Below are 24,975 nucleotides of genomic sequence, written 5' to 3'. Positions count from 1 at the left end.
CGGAGTCACTCACCACCTTCCGGAGACATTTGAAACCCCACCTCTTTAAGGAATACCTGGGATAGGATAAAGTAATCCTTCTACCCCCCCCCAAAAAAAAAAAAAATAATAATAATAAAAAAAACACATTGTAAAGTGGTTATCCCACTGGCTATAAGGTGAATGCACCTATTTGTAAGTCGCTCTGGATAAGAGTGTCTGCTAAATGACGTAAATGTAAATGTAAATGTAAAACTAACAGTGACTCAATTATTCCTTCTGGAATAAAGTCCTTCATAAAGTCCAAAAGTTATGGGCGGAGTTAGAAAGTTGGCTGTCAGAAGTTTTACAATATACATTTACTTTTAATCTATCTGCAAGACATTGCATATGAGGGTGCGGTGAGATAACCAATAATAATAATAATAATCTCTTATTTTTATTGGTGTCCTTTAGTAGTGGTTTCTTTGCAGCAATTCGACCATGAAGGCCTGATTCACGCAGTCTCCTCTGAAGAGTTGATGTTGAGATGTGTCTGTTACTTGAACTCTGTGAAACATTTATTTGGGCTGCAATTTCTGAGGCTGGTAACTCTAATGAACTTATCCTCTGCAGCAGAGGTAACTCTGGGTCTTCCTTTCCTGTGGCGGTCCTCATGAGAGCCAGTTTCATCATAGTGCTTGATGGTTTTTGCGACTGCACTAGAATAAACGTTCAAAGTTCTTGATATTTTCCGGGTTGACTGACCTTCATGTATTAAATGATGGACTGTCGTTTCTCTTTGCTTATTTGAGTTGTTCTTGCCATAATATGGACTTGGTCTTTCACCAAATAGGGCTATCTTCAGTATACCACCCCTACCTTTTCACAAAACTTTTCATTGGCTCAAACACATTAAGAAGGAAAGAAATTCCACAAATTAACTTTTAACAAGGCACACCTGTTAATTTAAATGCATTCCAGGTGACTACCTCATGAAGCTGGTTGAGAGAATGCCAAGCGTGTGCAAAGCTGTCATCAAAGCAAAGGGTGGCTACTTTGAAGAATCTAAAATCTAAAAAGTATTTTGATTTGTTGAAGAATTTTTTGGGTTACTACATGATCCCATATATGTTATTTCATAGTTTTGATGTCTTCACTATTATTCTACAATGTAGAAAATAGTAAAAAAATTAAGAAAAACCCTTAAATGAGTAGGTGTGTCCAAACGTTTGACTGGTACTGTATATCATGTAGGCTAAACAGGAGGGAAATTGTTCTCCTTAAAATCGGCAGACGTAGACCCTGTCACACTGAACGAGCCAAGACGTTTGACAATCGTTTACAGCCTAAGAATTTGTCCCACGATATGAACATTTTTGTCTGGGTCGGCAAAATCGTGTCATAAGACAGCTAAAATCGTACAGTTTGCAAAAGTCCTTAATGACAAACGTTGCAAATCATAATTGTTCAATATGTGATTTGTTTTCAGGACAAGTCTTTTCCGACTGGTGTGGAGGTAAGAAATTGTAACATTATCTGATTAAATTTTTTTGATATTCAGCTAGCTGTTTTCTGTTCCATGTAGGCTTGCTTGCAAGCAATGCGTGGTTTTCAAACATGCAACAGCTTGTTAGCCACTCCCAATGCTTTGGGGCTGTGCTTTGCCTCCTAAGTGTTCTGACTTCTGAGAAATGGTTTACCATTTAATTGTAATTAGAACTCACCAATGTCAATGTGGGGGGAAGTAGCTAGCTACAGTAACTAACCAACAACAACTGGAATGCCACACTCAGCATTCAAGTGAATTTTGCAGCACTGCAGTCAAGAAAACAAACTAAAATATGGCTTACTGATGTCTAAAATAGCTGGACAAGAGGGCATTGAACCCATCATTGTTCTCTTGACTACTATTAGAGACAAAACAAGACTATAGCTATATTGCAGACAAAACAAGACTGATGGGAGCTGCCACCTGTCCAAAACCCCGGATAAACCTCCGGTAGTAATTGGCAAAACCCAAGAACTGCTGCACCTCTTTAACCGTGGTTGGGGTTTGCCAATTACGCACGGCTGACACACGGTCAACCTCCATCCTCACACCTGACGCGGACAACCGATAACCCAAAAAGGAGACAGACTCCTGGAAAAACAGACATTTCTCTGCCTTGACATACAAGTCGTGCTCCAACAGCCTCCCCAACACTCGGCGCATCAGGGCTACATGCTCGGCTCGGGTAGAAGAGTACACTAGGATGTCGTCGATGTACACTACCACACCCTGCCCATGCAGGTCCCGGAAGATCTCGTCCACAAAGGATTGGAAGACTGAAGGAGCATTCATTAACCCGTATGGCATGACTAGATACTCATAATGACCTGAGGTGGTACTAAATGCTGTCTTCCATTCATCTCCCTCCCTAATGCGCACCAAGTTGTAGGCGCTCCTGAGATCCAGTTTTGTGAAGAAACGCGCTCCGTGCAATGATTCCGTCATAGTCGCAATCAGAGGGACTGTATTTCACAGTGATCTGATTGAGACTACGGTAATCAATACACGGGCGCAACCCTCCATCCTTCTTCTTCACAAAAAAGAAACTCGAGGACGCAGGGGAAGTGGAGGGCCGGATGTATCCCTGTCTCAGAGACTCGGCTATGTAAGTCTCCATAGCCACCTTCTCCTCTTGGGACAGAGGATACACATGGCTCCGCGGAAGCGCTGCTCCTGCCTGGAGGTCTATCGCACAATCCCCCTGTCTATGAGGAGGCAACCGCGTCGCCCTCGTCTTGCTAAACACGAGTGCTACGTCCCTATACTCAGGGGGAATGTGCATTGCGGGCACTTGGTTCGGACTCTCCACCGAGGTCGCCCCCACGGAAACACCTAGACATCGCCCTACACACTGGTCAGACCACTCCTTGAGAGCCCTCTGTTGCCACGAAATGGAGTGATTATGGGTAATCAACCAGGGAAGCCCCAGCACCACAGGATACGCAGGAGAGTCGATCAGGTATAACTGAATCGTTTCCTCATGACCCCCCTGCATACTCATCCTAAGTGGTGCTGTGACCTCTCTAATCAACCCAGATCCCAACAGGCGGCTATCTAGTGCATGGACAGGGAAAGGAGCATCAACAGGAAGGAGGGGGATCCCTAACCTTACACAAAAATTCTGATCAATAAAATTCCCAGCTGCGCCTGAATCTACTGGCGCCTTATGCTGGGAACGAGGTGCTACCTGAGGAAATCTTACAGGTATACATAAGTGCACCATCATACGCCCTCGGGAGCGAGAGCCGAATCCCACTGGATTCCGGAGCTGGGATGGGAGGACTGACCGATGGTGGTGGTAAGGTAGGAGGAGGTGTGGGCACTCCTCTGGTCTCCCATCGGTGCAGAGTGTTGATCACGTCCTGCAGGGCGGATCCGAGTTGACGGATCCTGTCGTCTTGCCCGCTGACGCGATCCTCCAGCGACTCGGGTGCTGCTGCTGCTCCTGCTGACTCCATAAAGGTGTGTAATTCTGTGGATGTGGTGTAGGAGTCAGGCGCAGGACACAGAAGCTACTTCCAACAGACTTTACTAGAAGACACGACAATACAAAGAAAAGGGCCTCAACAAAACAAGGAGGCGAGCGATTACGCAACAGTGCGCAAAAATACTCAAAATGCACAAGAATACGCAAGAGTGCGTCTGTACTCTAAAACACAATAGAGCAAAATACCAGCACCTACGGACAGACGGAACAATTACACACAACTCACTACAAACAAAACGAGACACTTATAGGGAATATAATTAACACTAAAAGGAAACAGGTGTACAAGGAAGACAAAACCAAACAAACATCGATAACATACAACGGTGGCAGCTAGTACTCCGGGGATGACGAATGCCGAAGCCTGCCCGAGCAGCCTCGGCCGAAACCGTGACAATAGCTATATTACAGACAAAACAAGACTATAGCTATATTACAGACAAAACAAGGCTATAGCTATATTACAGACAAAACAAGACAATAGCTATATTACAGACAAAACAAGACTATAGCTATATTACAGACAAAACAAGACTATAGCTATATTACAGACAAAACAAGACTATAGCTATATTACAGACAAAACAAGACTATAGCTATATTACAGACAAAACAAGACTATAGCTATATTACAGACAAAACAAGACTATAGCTATATTACAGACAAAACAAGACTATAGCTATATTACAGACAAAACAAGACAATAGCTATATTACAGACAAAACAAGACTATAGCTATATTACAGACAAAACAAGACTATAGCTATATTACAGACAAAACAAGACTATAGCTATATTACAGACAAAACAAGACTATAGCTATATTACAGACAAAACAAGACTATAGCTATATTACAGACAAAACAAAACAAGACTATAGCTATATTACAGACAAAACAAGACTATAGCTATATTACAGACAAAACAAGACTATAGCTATATTACAGACAAAACAAGACTATAGCTATATTACAGACAAAACAAGACAATCGCTATATTACAGACAAAACAAGACTATAGCTATATTACAGACAAAACAAGAATATAGCTATATTACAGACAAAACAAGACAATAGCTATATTACAGACAAAACAAGACAATAGCTATATTACAGACAAAACAAGACTATAGCTATATTACAGACAAAACAAGACTATAGCTATATTACAGACAAAACAAGACTATAGCTATATTACAGACAAAACAAAACAAGACTATAGCTATATTACAGACAAAACAAAACAAGACTATAGCTATATTACAGACAAAACAAGACTATAGCTATATTACAGACAAAACAAGACTATAGCTATATTACAGACAAAACAAGACTATAGCTATATTACAGACAAAACAAGACTATAGCTATATTACAGACAAAACAAGACAATAGCTATATTACAGACAAAACAAGACTATAGCTATATTACAGACAAAACAAGACTATAGCTATATTACAGACAAAACAAGACTATAGCTATATTACAGACAAAACAAGACTATAGCTATATTACAGACAAAACAAGACTATAGCTATATTACAGACAAAACAAGAATATAGCTATATTACAGACAAAACAAGACTATAGCTATATTACAGACAAAACAAGACTATAGCTATATTACAGACAAAACAAGACTATAGCTATATTACAGACAAAACAAGACTATGGCTACATTACAGACAAAACAAGACCATAGCTATATTACAGACAAAACAAGACTATAGCTACATTACAGACAAAACAAGACTATAGCTATATTACAGACAAAACAAGACTATAGCTATATTACAGACAAAACAAGACTATATCTATATTACAGACAAAACAAGACTATAGCTATATTACAGACAAAACAAGACCATAGCTATATCACAGACAAAACAAGACTATAGCTATATTACAGACAAAACAAGACTATAGCTATATTACAGACAAAACAAGACTATAGCTATATTACAGACAAAACAAGACTATAGCTATATTACAGACAAAACAAGACTATAGCTATATTACAGACAAAACAAGACAATAGCTATATTACAGACAAAACAAAACAAGACTATGGCTATATTAGTTCTAACTTGCTATAGTGAGAGAGAGAGAGAGAGAGAGAGAGAGAGAGAGAGAGAGAGAGAGACAGACAGACAGAGAGAGATAGAGACAGAGAGACAGACAGAGAGAGAGACAGAGAGACAGAGAGACAGAGAGAGAGACAGAGAGAGACAGAGAGACAGAGACAGAGCGAGACAGAGAGACAGGGAGACAGAGAGACAGAGAGAGAGACAGAGAGACAGAGAGACAGAGAGAGAGAGAGAGACAGAGAGACAGAGAGACAGAGAGAGAGAGAGACAGAGAGATATGTTTTGAGTGTCTCCCAGGTACAACAGCTGACCTCCTCCCCGACACTCTTTTTGTCAGTAGTCTAATCTTCCCATGTCCCTCCCAGGTACAACAGCTGTTCTTCTATTATATATGTATACTGAACAAAAATATAAACGCAACATGCAACAATTTCAACGATTTTACTGAGTTACATTTCATGCGCCACTCCCGAGTGGCGCAGTGGTCTAAGGCACTGCATCGCAGTGCTAGCTGTGCCACTAGAGATCCTGGTTCGAGTCCAGGCTCTGTCGCAGCCGGCTGCAACCGGGAGACCCATGGGTGGCGCACAATTGGTCCAGTGTCGTCTAAGGTAGGGGAGGGTTTGGCCGGCAGGGATGTGGGTTCGTTTCCCATGGGGGGCCAGTATGAAAAAAAATATATGCATTCACTAACTGTAAGTTGCTCTGGATAAGAGTGTCTGCTAAATGACTAAAATTTAAATATAAGGTAATCAGTCAATTTAAATAAATTCATTAGGTGCAGCCATTGGTGGGCCTGCGAGGGGAGCCAGGCCCAACCAATCAGAATGAGTTTTTCCCCACAAAAGGGTTTTATTACTGACAGAAACGGTCCTCAGTTTCATCAGCTGTTGGGGTGGCTGGTCTCAGACGATCCCACAGGTGAAGAAGCCGGATGTGGAGGTCCTGGGCTGGCGTGGTTACACGTGGTCTGCGGTTGTGAGGCCGGTTGAACGTACTGCCAAACTCTCTAAAAAAACGTTGGAGGACACTTAGGGAGGGTGGGAGGGAAAGGAGGGAGGGAAATGAGGGAGGGAAGGAGGGAGGGAGGGAGGGAGGGAGGGAGGGAGGGAGGGAGGGAGGGAGGGGAATAATAAATTTTGAGAGTATTGTAATGTCCCAACTGAACTATCCCAGCTGTTGTTTTCTACCTCTCTCCATGTAGCAGCTTTCAGAGACAACCAAGCCCATAGTACACATCCCATGTCTTCCTTTCACACAGAGAGAGTCCTCAACTCTTTCCTTGTCTTCAACACACAGTACCCTGTCCAGAGAGAGTCCTCAACTCATCCCATGTCTTCAACACACAGTATTCTGTCCAGAGAGAGGCCTCAACTCATCCCATGTCTTCAACACACAGTATCCTGTCCAGAGAGAGTCCTCAACTCATCCCATGTCTTCAACACACAGTATCCTGTCCAGAGAGAGTCCTCAACTCATCCCATGTCTTCAACACACAGTATCCTGTCCAGAGAGAGTCCTCAACTCATCCCATGTCTTCAACACACAGTATCCTGTCCAGAGAGAGTCCTCAACTCATCCCATGTCTTCAACACACAGTATCCTGTCCAGAGAGAGTCCTCAACTCATCCCATGTCTTCAACACACAGTATCCTGTCCAGAGAGAGTCCTCAACTCATCCCATGTCTTCAACACACAGTATCCTGTCCAGAGAGAGTCCTCAACTCATCCCATGTCCTCAACACACAGTATCCTGTCCAGAGAGAGTCCTCAACTCATCCCATGTCTTCAACACGCAGTATCCTGTCCAGAGAGAGTCCTCAACTCATCCCATGTCTTCAACACGCAGTATCCTGTCCAGAGAGAGTCCTCAACTCATCCCATGTCTTCAACACGCAGTATCCTGTCCAGAGAGAGTCCTCAACTCATCCCATGTCCTCAACACACAGTATCCTGTCCAGAGAGAGTCCTCAGCTCATCCCATGTCCTCAACACACAGTATCCTGTCCAGAGAGAGTCCTCAGCTCATCCCATGTCTTCAACACAGAGTATCCTGTCCAGGGAGAGTCCTCAGCTCATCCCATGTCTTCAACACACAGTATCCTGTCCAGAGAGAGTCCTCAACTCATCCCATGTCTTCAACACACAGTATCCTGTCCAGAGAGAGTCCTCAACTCATCCCATGTCTTCAACACACAGTATCCTGTCCAGAGAGAGTCCTCAACTCATCCCATGTCTTCAACACACAGTATCCTGTCCAGAGAGAGTCCTCAACTCATCCCATGTCCTCAACACACAGTATCCTGTCCAGAGAGAGTCCTCAACTCATCCCATGTCTTCAACACGCAGTATCCTGTCCAGAGAGAGTCCTCAACTCATCCCATGTCTTCAACACGCAGTATCCTGTCCAGAGAGAGTCCTCAACTCATCCCATGTCTTCAACACGCAGTATCCTGTCCAGAGAGAGTCCTCAACTCATCCCATGTCCTCAACACACAGTATCCTGTCCAGAGAGAGTCCTCAGCTCATCCCATGTCCTCAACACACAGTATCCTGTCCAGAGAGAGTCCTCAGCTCATCCCATGTCTTCAACACAGAGTATCCTGTCCAGGGAGAGTCCTCAGCTCATCCCATGTCTTCAACACACAGTATCCTGTCCAGAGAGAGTCCTCAACTCATCCCATGTCTTCAACACACAGTATCCTGTCCAGAGAGAGTCCTCAACTCATCCCATGTCTTCAACACACAGTATCCTGTCCAGAGAGAGTCCTCAACTCATCCCATGTCTTCAACACACATTATTCTGTCCAGAGAGAGTCCTCAACTCATCCCATGTCTTCAACACACAGTATCCTGTCCAGAGAGAGTCCTCAACTCATCCCATGTCTTCAACACACAGTATCCTGTCCAGAGAGAGTCCTCAACTCATCCCATGTCTTCAACACACAGTATCCTGTCCAGAGAGAGTCCTCAGCTCATCCCATGTCTTCAACACGCAGTATCCTGTCCAGAGAGAGTCCTCAACTCATCCCATGTCTTCAACACGCAGTATCCTGTCCAGAGAGAGTCCTCAACTCATCCCATGTCTTCAACACGCAGTATCCTGTCCAGAGAGAGTTCTCAACTCATCCCATGTCCTCAACACACAGTATCCTGTCCAGAGAGAGTCCTCAGCTCATCCCATGTCCTCAACACACAGTATCCTGTCCAGAGAGAGTCCTCAGCTCATCCCATGTCTTCAACACAGAGTATCCTGTCCAGGGAGAGTCCTCAGCTCATCCCATGTCTTCAACACACAGTATCCTGTCCAGAGAGAGTCCTCAACTCATCCCATGTCTTCAACACACAGTATCCTGTCCAGAGAGAGTCCTCAACTCATCCCATGTCTTCAACACACAGTATCCTGTCCAGAGAGAGTCCTCAACTCATCCCATGTCTTCAACACACATTATTCTGTCCAGAGAGAGTCCTCAACTCATCCCATGTCTTCAACACACAGTATCCTGTCCAGAGAGAGTCCTCAACTCATCCCATGTCTTCAACACACAGTATCCTGTCCAGAGAGAGTCCTCAACTCATCCCATGTCTTCAACACACAGTATCCTGTCCAGAGAGAGTCCTCAGCTCATCCCATGTCTTCAACACACAGTATCCTGTCCAGAGAGAGTCCTCAACTCATCCCATGTCTTCAACACACAGTATCCTGTCCAGAGAGAGTCCTCAGCTCATCCCATGTCTTCAACACACAGTATCCTGTCCAGAGAGAGTCCTCAACTCATCCCATGTCTTCAACACACAGTATCCTGTCCAGAGAGAGTCCTCAACTCATCCCATGTCCTCAACACACAGTATCCTGTCCAGAGAGAGTCCTCAACTCATCCCATGTCCTCAACACACAGTATCCTGTCCAGAGAGAGTCCTCAACTCATCCCATGTCCTCAACACACAGTATCCTGTCCAGAGAGAGTCCTCAACTCATCCCATGTCTTCAACACACAGTATCCTGTCCAGAGAGAGTCCTCAACTCATCCCATGTCTTCAACACACAGTATCCTGTCCAGAGAGAGTCCTCAACTCATCCCATGTCTTCAACACACAGTATCCTGTCCAGAGAGAGTCCTCAACTCATCCCATGTCTTCAACACACAGTATCCTGTCCAGAGAGAGTCCTCAACTCATCCCATGTCCTCAACACTCAGTATCCTGTCCAGAGAGAGTCCTCAACTCTTTCCTTGTCTTCAACACACAGTATCCTGTCCAGAGAGAGTCCTCAACTCTTTCCTTGTCTTCAACACACAGTATCCTGTCCAGAGAGAGTCCTCAACTCATCCCATGTCTTCAACACACAGTATCCTGTCCAGAGAGAGTCCTCAACTCATCCCATGTCTTCAACACACAGTATCCTGTCCAGAGAGAGTCCTCAACTCATCCCATGTCTTCAACACACAGTATCCTGTCCAGAGAGAGTCCTCAACTCATCCCATGTCCTCAACACACAGTATCCTGTCCAGAGAGAGTCCTCAACTCATCCCATGTCTTCAACACACAGTATCCTGTCCAGAGAGAGTCCTCAACTCATCCCATGTCTTCAACACACATTATCCTGTCCAGAGAGAGTCCTCAGCTCATCCCATGTCTTCAACACACAGTATCCTGTCCAGAGAGAGTCCTCAACTCATCCCATGTCTTCAACACACAGTATCCTGTCCAGAGAGAGTCCTCAACTCATCCCATGTCTTCAACACACAGTATCCTGTCCAGAGAGAGTCCTCAGCTCATCCCATGTCTTCAACACACAGTATCCTGTCCAGAGAGAGTCCTCAACTCATCCCATGTCTTCAACACACAGTATCCTGTCCAGAGAGAGTCCTCAGCTCATCCCATGTCTTCAACACACAGTATCCTGTCCAGAGAGAGTCCTCAACTCATCCCATGTCTTCAACACACAGTATCCTGTCCAGAGAGAGTCCTCAACTCATCCCATGTCCTCAACACACATTATCCTGTCCAGAGAGAGTCCTCAACTCATCCCATGTCTTCAACACACAGTATCATGTCCAGAGAGAGTCCTCAACTCATCCCATGTCTTCAACACACAGTATCCTGTCCAGAGAGAGTCCTCAACTCATCCCATGTCTTCAACACACAGTATCCTGTCCAGAGAGAGTCCTCAACTCATCCCATGTCTTCAACACACAGTATCCTGTCCAGAGAGAGTCCTCAACTCATCCCATGTCTTCAACACACAGTATCCTGTCCAGAGAGAGTCCTCAACTCATCCCATGTCTTCAACACACAGTATCCTGTCCAGAGAGAGTCCTCAACTCATCCCATGTCTTCAACACACAGTATCCTGTCCAGAGAGAGTCCTCAACTCATCCCATGTCTTCAACACACAGTATCCTGTCCAGAGAGAGTCCTCAACTCATCCCATGTCCTCAACACACAGTATCCTGTCCAGAGAGAGTCCTCAACTCATCCCATGTCTTCAACACGCAGTATCCTGTCCAGAGAGAGTCCTCAACTCATCCCATGTCTTCAACACGCAGTATCCTGTCCAGAGAGAGTCCTCAACTCATCCCATGTCTTCAACACGCAGTATCCTGTCCAGAGAGAGTCCTCAACTCATCCCATGTCCTCAACACACAGTATCCTGTCCAGAGAGAGTCCTCAGCTCATCCCATGTCCTCAACACACAGTATCCTGTCCAGAGAGAGTCCTCAGCTCATCCCATGTCTTCAACACAGAGTATCCTGTCCAGGGAGAGTCCTCAGCTCATCCCATGTCTTCAACACACAGTATCCTGTCCAGAGAGAGTCCTCAACTCATCCCATGTCTTCAACACACAGTATCCTGTCCAGAGAGAGTCCTCAACTCATCCCATGTCTTCAACACACAGTATCCTGTCCAGAGAGAGTCCTCAACTCATCCCATGTCTTCAACACACATTATTCTGTCCAGAGAGAGTCCTCAACTCATCCCATGTCTTCAACACACAGTATCCTGTCCAGAGAGAGTCCTCAACTCATCCCATGTCTTCAACACACAGTATCCTGTCCAGAGAGAGTCCTCAACTCATCCCATGTCTTCAACACACAGTATCCTGTCCAGAGAGAGTCCTCAGCTCATCCCATGTCTTCAACACACAGTATCCTGTCCAGAGAGAGTCCTCAACTCATCCCATGTCTTCAACACACAGTATCCTGTCCAGAGAGAGTCCTCAGCTCATCCCATGTCTTCAACACACAGTATCCTGTCCAGAGAGAGTCCTCAACTCATCCCATGTCTTCAACACACAGTATCCTGTCCAGAGAGAGTCCTCAACTCATCCCATGTCCTCAACACACAGTATCCTGTCCAGAGAGAGTCCTCAACTCATCCCATGTCTTCAACACACAGTATCCTGTCCAGACAGAGTCCTCAACTCATCCCATGTCCTCAACACACAGTATCCTGTCCAGAGAGAGTCCTCAACTCATCCCATGTCCTCAACACACAGTATCCTGTCCAGAGAGAGTCCTCAACTCATCCCATGTCTTCAACACACAGTATCCTGTCCAGAGAGAGTCCTCAACTCATCCCATGTCTTCAACACACAGTATCCTGTCCAGAGAGAGTCCTCAACTCATCCCATGTCTTCAACACACAGTATCCTGTCCAGAGAGAGTCCTCAACTCATCCCATGTCCTCAACACTCAGTATCCTGTCCAGAGAGAGTCCTCAACTCTTTCCTTGTCTTCAACACACAGTATCCTGTCCAGAGAGAGTCCTCAACTCTTTCCTTGTCTTCAACACACAGTATCCTGTCCAGAGAGAGTCCTCAACTCATCCCATGTCTTCAACACACAGTATCCTGTCCAGAGAGAGTCCTCAACTCATCCCATGTCTTCAACACACAGTATCCTGTCCAGAGAGAGTCCTCAACTCATCCCATGTCTTCAACACACAGTATCCTGTCCAGAGAGAGTCCTCAACTCATCCCATGTCCTCAACACACAGTATCCTGTCCAGAGAGAGTCCTCAACTCATCCCATGTCTTCAACACACAGTATCCTGTCCAGAGAGAGTCCTCAACTCATCCCATGTCTTCAACACACATTATCCTGTCCAGAGAGAGTCCTCAGCTCATCCCATGTCTTCAACACACAGTATCCTGTCCAGAGAGAGTCCTCAACTCATCCCATGTCTTCAACACACAGTATCCTGTCCAGAGAGAGTCCTCAACTCATCCCATGTCTTCAACACACAGTATCCTGTCCAGAGAGAGTCCTCAGCTCATCCCATGTCTTCAACACACAGTATCCTGTCCAGAGAGAGTCCTCAACTCATCCCATGTCTTCAACACACAGTATCCTGTCCAGAGAGAGTCCTCAGCTCATCCCATGTCTTCAACACACAGTATCCTGTCCAGAGAGAGTCCTCAACTCATCCCATGTCTTCAACACACAGTATCCTGTCCAGAGAGAGTCCTCAACTCATCCCATGTCCTCAACACACATTATCCTGTCCAGAGAGAGTCCTCAACTCATCCCATGTCTTCAACACACAGTATCATGTCCAGAGAGAGTCCTCAACTCATCCCATGTCTTCAACACACAGTATCCTGTCCAGAGAGAGTCCTCAACTCATCCCATGTCTTCAACACACAGTATCCTGTCCAGAGAGAGTCCTCAACTCATCCCATGTCTTCAACACACAGTATCCTGTCCAGAGAGAGTCCTCAACTCATCCCATGTCTTCAACACACAGTATCCTGTCCAGAGAGAGTCCTCAACTCATCCCATGTCTTCAACACACAGTATCCTGTCCAGAGAGAGTCCTCAACTCATCCCATGTCTTCAACACACAGTATCCTGTCCAGAGAGAGTCCTCAACTCATCCCATATCTTCAACACACAGTATCCTGTCCAGAGAGAGTCCTCAACTCATCCCATGTCCTCAACACACATTATCCTGTCCAGAGAGAGTCCTCAACTCATCCCATGTCTTCCACACACAGTATCATGTCCAGAGAGAGTCCTCAACTCATCCCATGTCTTCAACACACAGTATCCTGTCCAGAGAGAGTCCTCAACTCATCCCATGTCTTCAACACACATTATCCTGTCCAGAGAGAGTCCTCAGCTCATCCCATGTCTTCAACACACAGTATCCTGTCCAGAGAGAGTCCTCAACTCATCCCATGTCTTCAACACACAGTATCCTGTCCAGAGAGAGTCCTCAACTCATCCCATGTCTTCAACACACAGTATCCTGTCCAGAGAGAGTCCTCAGCTCATCCCATGTCTTCAACACACAGTATCCTGTCCAGAGAGAGTCCTCAACTCATCCCATGTCTTCAACACACAGTATCCTGTCCAGAGAGAGTCCTCAGCTCATCCCATGTCTTCAACACACAGTATCCTGTCCAGAGAGAGTCCTCAACTCATCCCATGTCTTCAACACACAGTATCCTGTCCAGAGAGAGTCCTCAACTCATCCCATGTCCTCAACACACATTATCCTGTCCAGAGAGAGTCCTCAACTCATCCCATGTCTTCAACACACAGTATCATGTCCAGAGAGAGTCCTCAACTCATCCCATGTCTTCAACACACAGTATCCTGTCCAGAGAGAGTCCTCAACTCATCCCATGTCTTCAACACACAGTATCCTGTCCAGAGAGAGTCCTCAACTCATCCCATGTCTTCAACACACAGTATCCTGTCCAGAGAGAGTCCTCAACTCATCCCATGTCTTCAACACACAGTATCCTGTCCAGAGAGAGTCCTCAACTCATCCCATGTCTTCAACACACAGTATCCTGTCCAGAGAGAGTCCTCAACTCATCCCATGTCTTCAACACACAGTATCCTGTCCAGAGAGAGTCCTCAACTCATCCCATGTCTTCAACACACAGTATCCTGTCCAGAGAGAGTCCTCAACTCATCCCATGTCCTCAACACACATTATCCTGTCCAGAGAGAGTCCTCAACTCATCCCATGTCTTCAACACACAGTATCATGTCCAGAGAGAGTCCTCAACTCATCCCATGTCTTCAACACACAGTATCCTGTCCAGAGAGAGTCCTCAACTCATCCCATGTCTTCAACACACAGTATCCTGTCCAGAGAGAGTCCTCAGCTCATCCCATGTCTTCAACACACAGTATCCTGTCCAGAGAGAGTCCTCAACTCATCCCATGTCTTCAACACACAGTATCCTGTCCAGAGAGAGTCCTCAACTCATCCCATGTCTTCAACACACAGTATCCTGTCCAGAGAGAGTCCTCAACTCATCCCATGTCTTCAACACACAGTATCCTGTCCAGAGAGAGGCCTCAACTCATCCCATGTCTTCAACACACAGTATCCTGTCCAGAGAGAGTTCTCAACTCATCCCTTGTCCACAACAGACACTATCCTACCCAGAGAAAATTCCATATCTGAATTAATTCCATGTTTTCCAATCATGTTATTAATCCTTAATGTGGTAATTTCATTTCTCCTCATCTCTCAAACGCAGGCAGGCATGAACACACACACTGAACACACGCACACACTCACACACTCACAAACACACACCATTGTGATTAAGTGATGTTGAAGGAGTCAGGCGCAGGAGGGTAAATCACAGAATAACAGGCTTTATTCCGCAAATACAGAGTTACGCAGTAATGCGTCAAAAACACTCCAGTGCGCAAAACAGGCGCACTGGAAAATACAAGACACACGGGGAAATATCCCGGCGATACAAAATACACGGAGCTCCACCGAGTTTCACTATCCTCCACAATAAACAATCACACACAAAGACAAGGGGGCAGAGGGAACACTTATACAGGTACTGATGAGGGGATATGAACCAGGACAAGGGGGGCAGAGGGAACACTTATACAGGTACTGATGAGGGGATATGAACCAGGACAAGGGGGCAGAGGGAACACTTATACAGGGACTGATGAGGGGATATGAACCAGGACAAGGGGGCGGAGGGAACACTGATACAGGGACTGATGAGGGGATATGAACCAGGACAAGGGGGCAGAGGGAACACTTATACAGGTACTGATGAGGGGATATGAACCAGGACAAGGGGGCAGAGGGAACACTTATACAGGTACTGATGAGGGGATATGAACCAGGACAAGGGGGCGGAGGGAACACTGATACAGGTACTGATGAGGGGATATGAACCAGGACAAGGGGGCAGAGGGAACACTTATACCGGTACTGATGAGGGGATATGAACCAGGTGTGTGTAATAAACAAGACAAAACAAATGGAATGATGAGATGAGGAGCGGCAGTGGCTAGAAGGCCGGTGACGACGATCGCCGAAGCCTGCCCGAACCAGGAGAGGAGGCAGCTTCGGAGGAAGTCATGACAACCATACCGTATATTACAGGAGACGGGCTGTACCGCGTTAACGTTTGGTATCTGATTCTACCATACAACCACACACACACACACACACACACACACACACACACACACACACACACACACACACACACACACACACACACACACACACACACACACACACACACACACACACAACCACACACACACACACACACAACCACACACACACACACACACACACACACACAACCACACACACACACACACAACCACACACACACACACACAACCACACACACACACACACACAACCACACACACACACACACACACACACACAACCACACACACACACACACACACAACCACACAATTTGTGTTTATGTTCAAATGCTAATATTAGTCTGCCTGCGGTTCCAACCATTATCCGGTGATTAGTCAGTTTGCTTCATTATAAATCTACGTTTCCAAACATGTATGAAAGTGTGTGTGTGTTTCATGATCGTGACAGGCTAGTTAGTGGTCCCCGAAGGCCTCGGTGTGTGTGTTTCATGATCGTGACAGGCTAGTTAGTGGTCCCCGAAGGCCTCGGTGTGTGTGTTTGAGTTTTGTGTGCTCTGTATCTCTGATGTACCACATTACCATTCCGCTGTGGCTGTCAACAAAAGTTTATTAAAACTGTGTGAAAGTGGAATAAATTATGGTTCCCTGCTGAGAGAATTGCCTAAAATACGACTCCCTCTCCTCTCTCTCTCTCTCGCTCTATGCTCTTGCACGGTTTCTCTCTTGAGGTCTTGTGACTTTGAATCGCTAATTCTTGCCATTACCATGCCTATGGGGATATGTGTGCGTGGTTGGTGTGTGCGTGGTTGGTGTGTGTGTACGTAAGGGACCATTAAAAATGCATTACAGATCAATTTGTGTGCCTCTGGGGATTTGGTCCAAGCCAATGCAAATGGAGACTTGAGGAGAGAGAACAGAGGGACGTTGCTTTTGGCGCTTACTTAAGCAACCACGTCCAGAATCGATCAGCCGTCAGCCCGTCTCTCAACTGTTTTGTCAGATTATTCCTTTCATCAGTTTATTTGATTGCCGCTTGCCATTTTCCTGCTGATAGGAGTGAGTTGGTGAGTTGGTGAGTTGGTGAGTTGGTGAGTTGGTGAGTTGGTGAGTTGTGTGAGTTGGTGAGTTGGTGAGTTGGTGAGTTGTGTGAGTTGGTGAGTTGGTGAGTTGGTGAGTTGTGTGAGTTGGTGAGTTGGTGAGTTGGTGAGTTGGTGAGTTGGTGAGTTGGTGAGTTGTGTGAGTTGGTGAGTTGGTGAGTTGGTGAGTTGTGTGAGTTGGTGAGTTGTGTGTATATTGGACTAAAAGACACTGCTCTGAGGAACACATAGGTGGATACACACACACACACACACACACACACACACACACACACACACACACACACACAACACACACACACACACCACATACGGTCTCACCATGAACCACGCCTTCCTCCCACTCCTGTTGTCTTTAGAACGTAGCCTACAGAACACAGAGTTTGGAACTCATCCATGTTTCTTATCCCTCCGACATGGCGGTCCAATCAGCTCCCTTTCTGCTAGACTGACTCATGGAATGGCTAATTCGCACGGAAATGAATCGCTGTCTCCCAGACCATTTCTGGGGTGGTTCTCAATAGTTTAAAGTGAGATCTCAAGAAATCTCTGGACCTATCTCAATAGTCTGACTAGCTTTCTCCCCTCCTCTCCTATCTGGGGTTTATCTCAATAGTCTAAAGTGGTGACCTTCTCATATCATTCTCTTCCATTGATCATTTGCTTTTCCCAGGTTTGTCAGATCATCAGTTCAGTTTAGGAGAAGAAAAGGAGACAAGGAGATGAGGAGAGGAAGTCACTATGAGGAGAGGAAGTCACTATGAGGAGAGGAAGTCACTATGAGGAGAGGAAGTCACTATGAGGAGAGGAAGTCACTATGAGGAGAGGAAGTCACTATGACGAAAGGAAGTCACTACATTGTACACTTCCTCTCCTCATAGTGACTTCCTCTCCTCATAGTGACTTCCTCTCCTCATAGTGACTTCCTCTCCTCATAGTGACTTCCTCTCCTCATAGTGACTTCCTCTCCTCTATAGTGACTTCCTCTCCTCATAGTGACTTCCTCTCCTCATAGTGACTTCCTCTCCTCATAGTGACTTCCTCTCCTCATAGTGACTTCCTCTCCTCATAGTGACTTCCTCTCCTCATAGTGACTTCCTCTCCTCATAGTGACTTCCTCTCCTCATAGTGACTTCCTCTCCTCATAGTGACTTCCTCTCCTCATAGTGACTTCCTCTCCTCATAGTGACTTCCTCTCCTCATAGTGACTTCCTCTCCTCATAGTGACTTCCTCTCCTCATAGTGACTTCCTCTCCTCATAGTGACTTACCTCATAGTGACTTCCTCTCCTCATAGTGACTTCCTCTCCTCATAGTGACTTCCTCTCCTCATAGTGACTTCCTCTCCTCATAGTGACTTCCTCTCCTCTATAGTGACTTCCTCTCCTCTATAGTGACTTCCTCTCCTCATAGTGACTTCCTCTCCTCATAGTGACTTCCTCTCCTCATAGTGACTTCCTCTCCTCTATAGTGACTTCCTCTCCTCATAGTGACTTCCTCTCCTCATAGTGACTTCCTCTCCTCATAGTGACTTCCTCTCCTCATAGTGACTTCCTCTCCTCATAGTGACTTCCTCTCCTCATAGTGACTTCCTCTCCTCATAGTGACTTCCTCTCCTCATAGTGACTTCCTCTCCTCATAGTGACTTCCTCTCCTCATAGTGACTTCCTCTCCTCATAGTGACTTCCTCTCCTCAAAGTGCCTGTTCTGGCACGCCCATGGTCGAACCAGCTTCCCCCTGATGCTAGGACAGCAGAGTCCCTGCACATCTTCCGAAAATGTCTGAAAACCAAACTCTTCACAAAGTATCTTGATTCATTTCACATCCCCCCCTTTTTATTGGCCAGTCTGAGATATGGCTTTTTCTTTGCAACTCTGCCTAGAAGGTCAGCATCCTGGAGTCGCCTCTTCACTGTTGACATTGAGACTGGTGTTTTGCGGGTACTATTTAATGAAGCTGCCAGTTGAGGACCTGTGAGGCATCTGTTTCTCAAACTAGACACTCTAATGTATTTGTCCTCTTGCTCAGTTGTGCACCGGGGCCTCCCACTCCTCTTTCTATTCTGGTTAGAGCCAGTTTGCGCTGTTCTGTGAAGGGAGAAGTACACAGCGTTGTACGAGATCTTCAGTTTCTTGGTAATTTCTCGCATGGAATAGTCTTCAATTCTCAGAACAAGAATAGACTGACGATTTTCAGAAGAAAGTTATTTGTTTCTGGACATTTTGAGCCTGTAATCAAACCCACAATTGCTGATGCTCCAGATACTCAACTAGTCTCAAGAAGGCTAGTTTTATTGCTTCTTTAATCAGCACAACAGTTTTCAGCTATGCTAACATAATTGCAAAAGGGTTTTCTAATGATCTATTAGCCTTTTTAAATGATAAACTTGGATTAGCAAAAACAACGTGCCATTGGAACACAGGACTGATGGTTGCTGATAATGGGCCTCTGTACGCCTATGTAGATATTCCATTAAAAATCAGCCGTTTCCAGCTACAATTGCCATTTACAACATTAACAATGTCTACACTGTATTTCTGATCAATTTGATGTTATTTTAATGGACAAAAAAAAACTGATTTTCTTTCAAAAACAAGGAAATTTCTAAGTGACCCCAAACCTTGAACGGTCGTGTATATATTTACAAAAAAATACAAATGGGGGATTGGAAATTATGCAGACAATTACATTGATAGAAGCCACAATCTATCTGCAATATTAAAGAACACAGCTATCGACAGAAATACTTCCTAAAGAGAAAGGTCTTTAGGCCAATTTTAAAGGACCCCAGGGTCTGTGGTGCCTTCATATGGTACAGGAGGGCATTCCAGAGGCTGGGGGTGGTCGAGCTGAAAGCCCACTCAAAGGTCAAAGGTGTCAAAGGTCACGGGGGGCGTGGAGTAGCAGGCTATGGTTTAACCTGAGGGTGGGGTTATGGAGGGAAAGCAGTTATTTGCGATAAAGAGGTGCATTGCCATGAATACACTGGAATGTCAGCAGGAGGGTTTTGAATTCAATCCGGAATGAGATGGGGAGCAGAGGTCCCAGGATGGGGTTTCCTCACTCTCATCAGGATCCTGGCAGTGCTGTTCTGGATGTGGAGACTCCTGCCAGGGATCCTGATGAAGAGTGTGTTGCAGTTCTTCTGGAGACTCCTGCCAGGGATCCTGATGAAGAGTGTGTTGACAACATTCACCTTCACACACCTCTCCATGTGGCCAGGTGACAACATTCACCTTCATTAACTCTTTGTACATCAAGCTGCCTAACACTACAGAAACAGGAGATAGACTAGTGTCCTGTCCAGGGGGTGTCCTGTACATCAAGCTGCCTCACACTACAGAAACAGGAGATTCTGTCTTGGGCAAGGCTTACTTACATTGTTATGTGATGGGTACCATTGTGGAGAGATGACAGTCTGTCTATTATGCTATCTATGTGGTTTTCAGTGTTGGCCAGATATAGAGACTCATGATGGGCGGCAGGTAGCTTAGTGGGTAAGAGCGTTGTGCCAGTAACCGAAAGGTCGCTGGTTCTAATCCCCGAGCTGACTAGGTGAAAAATCTGTCGATGTGCCCTTGAGCAAGGCACTTAACCCTAATTGCTCCTGTAAGTCGCTCTGGATAAGAGTGTCTGCTAAAATGACTCAAATGTAAAATGTATGATATTAGGAAAAATGCTTATTTATACTGAACAAAAATATAAACACAATATGCAACAATTTCAAAGATTTGACTAAGTTACAGTTCATATGAGGAAATCAGTAAATTCATTAGGCCCTAATCTATGGCTTTGTTGGTCACAGATACCTTAAAAAAAAGGTATGGGCGTGGATCAGAAAACCAGTCAGTATCTGGTGTGGCCACCATTTGCCTCATGCAGCGTGACACATCTCCTTCGCATAGAGTTGATCAGGCTGTTGATTGTGGCCTGTGGAATGTTGTCCCACTCCTCTTCAATGGCTGTGCGAAGTTGCTGGATATTGGCGGGAACTGAAACACGCTGTCCTACACGTCGATCCAGAGCATCCCAAACATGCTCAATGGGTGACATGTCTGGTGAGTATGCAGGCCATGGAAGAACTGGGACATTTTCAGCTTTCAGGAATTGTGTACAGATCCTTGTGACATGGGGTCGTGCATTATCATGCTGAAACATGAGGTGATGGTGGCGGATGAATGGCACGACAATGGGCCTCAGGATCTCGTAATGGTATCTCTGTGCATTCAAATTGCCATCGATAAAATGCAATTGTGTTTGTTGCCACCGCCACCATGGGGCACTCTGTTCACAACGTTGACATCAGCAAACCGCTCGCCCACACGATGCCATACATGTGGTCTGCGGTTGTGAGGCCAGTTGGACATACTTCCAAATTCTATAAAACGACGTTGGAGGCGGCTTATAGTAGAGAAATTAACATTCAATTGTCTGGCAACAGCTCTGGTGGGCATTCCTGCAGTCAGCATGCCAATTGCACGCTCACTCAAAACTTGAGACATCTGTGGCATTGTGTTGTGTGACAAAACTGCACATTTTAGAGTGGCCTTTTATTGTCCCCAGCACAAGTTGCACATGTGTAATGATCATGCTGTTTAATCAGCTTCTTGACATGCCATACCTGTCAGGTGGATGGGTTATCTGGCAAAGGAGAAATGCTCACTAACAGGGATGTAAACAAATTTGTGAATTTTTTTTTGAGAGAAATAAACTTTTTGTGAGTATAGAACATTTTACAAGTTGCGTTTATATTTTTGTTCAGTATATAAAAAATAGAAATAACTTTGAATTAGGAATGTGGAAGTATTGTGCTGATGTAGCCTATAATATAACTTCGTTGTCAGATCTTGAGTGAAGGATAGGAATAGCGAAGTCTAAATGGTTGGGATGCCTTAGCTTTAAATACGTGATGATGGCATTTTGCGTCTCCCCCTAGTCCCCGCCCTCATGACGTCGCCCGGAAGAGGGGGACGGACGGGGGAACCAAGATGGCGTTTCTACGCTGTAGGCGAGACCCGTGTGGATTTATATGTCTCATACTAACTTATTTCAGCGTCTTTTACGCCGATTATGTGGTAATTCAGTATGTCCTCATCCCTGCCTACTCGGGAAGGTAAGTCTTGAGTGTGTTTCTTCCGCCAACTGCTGAAAAACGGCTTAGCGTCTGTGTAGCTAACGTTAGCATAGCTTGGCTGTTTGTACAGGTACTCTGTATCATTATCATCCAATCTTGCCAACGGCTTCGTTACATGACTTTTAGTTACCTGTAGCGGGGCTGTACATTCATTATAACCAGGTAGTTAATGCGTTTTCCCGAATCAGTTTTTGAGCACAGTGCACATGAACAAAGTGAATGGCTAGCTTGGTACCATCAAAACGATGTTGTTGACACTCGGAGCCCCATTACTGAGTGAGTTCGTTTTGCATGACCCGCTGCCCCGGGTGGGTGGAGATGTCAATTTAGGACAAATTGAATGGTATAAAAATGTGCAAACCCGGGGCACCGGGCCATGCAAAATGAACTCGCCCAATGTGTGGGTTTTTTCGGTGAACCCACAAATTGTTATCTATCCTTGGTGAACCAGTCAAACTTTTCATCCCTTGAGTACTGCTGTTAGAGAAAAGTGTAAAATAGTTTGTTTGGTACTACAAGCCAGGGTAGTTGGCTAGCTAGGTCACTGTCACTCATTCAATCGGTGCTGTCAGTCTCCACCATTGACACCCTCTCTCTCTCCCTCCATGTCCTCCCTTACCGCTCCCTCTTTCACCCATCTCCCTCTCTTTTTCTCACTATCCCTCTGCCCCCCTCTCTTTCCCCCTCTCCTCAGTGTGTGGTGTACACTACACGGGTCAGTGTTTAACGTGATTCTACTGCTGCTGCTGGCCTGTCACTCCAAAGCTGTCTTCTCAGACCCAGGTGTGTGTGTGTGTGTGTGTGTGTGTGTGTGTGTGTGTGTGTGTGTGTGTGTGTGTGTGTGTGTGTGTGAGAGACGGAGACAATACTACCAACTGATGTGTCTAACCCGAAAAGTGTATTTATTTTGACATAGGGGTGTGTGTTACAGTCTAACAAGGCTTCTGTCTGTACCTGGCTACCCGGGTGTCTTCCAGGTATGGTTCCCTTACCAGAGACGGCTATAGACTTCTCTGACCTAAGGTCCCAGAATTCACACCTGAATGAGAGGGTGAGTACCACACAGACTCACATCACTAGCAGCTCTGCTTCCTTCCCTATCTGGGTACACTGTCCTTACAAAGGCTTGATCCAGGGACCCTCTGCTTCCTTCCCTATCTGGGTACACTGTCCTTACAAAGGCTTGATCCAGGGACCCTCTGCTTCACAAAACACACGTGACAACATCTTTTAGCCAGTTGTGCCACCGAAAATCTAGCAATCCGGGGACACGAGTGGAGGGATTTGAAGATGTGGAGTGAGCTTACGGTGCAGTCCGTTTCACTATGATGTGTTCGGTGTAGTGTAATATTTTGTTGCTGTGATATTGTGTGTCCCTACAGGGTTGTGAGGGCTGGACTGTGTGTAGTCGTTGTGAGACCTACCGCCCTCCCAGAGCTCACCACTGCAGAGTATGTCAGCGATGCATACGACGCATGGACCATCACTGTCCCTGGTTAGTAACACTACACTCCTCCTTCAACCTCTCTCCATCACTGTCCCTGGTTAGTAACACTCCTCCTTCAACCTCTCTCCATCACTGTCCCTGGTTAGTAACACTACACTCCTCCTTCAACCTCTCTCCATCACTGTCCCTGGTTAGTAACACTACACTCCTCCTTCAACCTCTCTCCATCACTGTCCCTGGTTAGTAACACTACACTCCTCCTTCAACCTCTCTCCATCACTATCCCTGGTTAGTAACACTACACTCCTCCTTCAACCTCTCTCCATCACTGTCCCTGGTTAGTAACACTACACTCCTCCTTCAACCTCTCACCATCACTGTCCCTGGTTAGTAACACTACACTCCTCCTTCAACCTCTCTCCATCACTGTCCCTGGTTAGTAACACTACACTCCTCCTTCAACCTCTCTCCATCACTGTCCCTGGTTAGTAACACTACACTCCTCCTTCAACCTCTCTCCATCACTGTCCCTGGTTAGTAACACTACACTCCTCCTTCAACCTCTCTCCATCACTGTCCCTGGTTAGTAACACTACACTCCTCCTTCAACCTCTCTCCATCACTGTCCCTGGTTAGTAACACTACACTCCTCCTTCAACCTCTCTCCATCACTGTCCCTGGTTAGTAACACTACACTCCTCCTTCAACCTCTCTCCATCACTGTCCCTGGTTAGTAACACTACACTCCTCCTTCAACCTCTCTCCATCACTGTCCCTGGTTAGTAACACTACACTCCTCCTTCAACCTCTCTCCATCACTGTCCCTGGTTAGTAACACTACACTCCTCCTTCAACCTATCACTGTCCCTGGTTAGTAACACTACACTCCTCCTTCAACCTCTCTCCATCACTGTCCCTGGTTAGTAACACTACACTCCTCCTTCAACCTCTCACCATCACTGTCCCTGGTTAGTAACACTACACTCCTCCTTCAACCTCTCTCCATCACTGTCCCTGGTTAGTAACACTACACTCCTCCTTCAACCTCTCTCCATCACTGTCCCTGGTTAGTAACACTACACTCCTCCTTCAACCTCTCACCATCACTGTCCCTGGTTAGTAACACTACACTCCTCCTTCAACCTCTCTCCATCACTGTCCCTGGTTAGTAACACTACACTCCTCCTTCAACCTCTCTCCATCACTGTCCCTGGTTAGTAACACTACACTCCCATTCAACCTCTCACCATCACTGTCCCTGGTTAGTAACACTACACTCCATTTTCAACCTCTCTCCATCACT

At 45.8% G+C, this 24,975-nt stretch overlaps 1 protein-coding gene across 1 annotated transcript in view; it reads left to right on the top strand.

Moving 5' to 3' along the window:
* Positions 1 to 22,046: 22,046 nt before the first annotated feature.
* LOC311117742 (palmitoyltransferase ZDHHC3) overlaps positions 22,047 to 24,975 on the top strand; it is an 11,605-nt gene continuing 8,676 nt past the window's right edge. Inside the window, exons 1-4 of the mRNA XM_084192663.1 lie at positions 22,047 to 22,204; positions 22,920 to 23,008; positions 23,203 to 23,276; positions 23,608 to 23,720. Coding sequence (XP_084048789.1) covers positions 22,080 to 22,204; positions 22,920 to 23,008; positions 23,203 to 23,276; positions 23,608 to 23,720 — 401 coding nt within the window. The 5' untranslated portion in view covers positions 22,047 to 22,079. The remainder of the gene's footprint in view (positions 22,205 to 22,919; positions 23,009 to 23,202; positions 23,277 to 23,607; positions 23,721 to 24,975) is intronic.

Source organism: Coregonus lavaretus (assembly GCF_964263955.1).
Source record: "Coregonus lavaretus genome assembly, contig: HAP1_SCAFFOLD_572, whole genome shotgun sequence".
Classification (NCBI taxonomy): Eukaryota; Metazoa; Chordata; class Actinopteri; order Salmoniformes; family Salmonidae; genus Coregonus; species Coregonus lavaretus.
The sequence above is the reverse complement of the archived record's forward strand: the minus strand, read 5'-3'. Positions and strand labels throughout refer to the sequence as shown.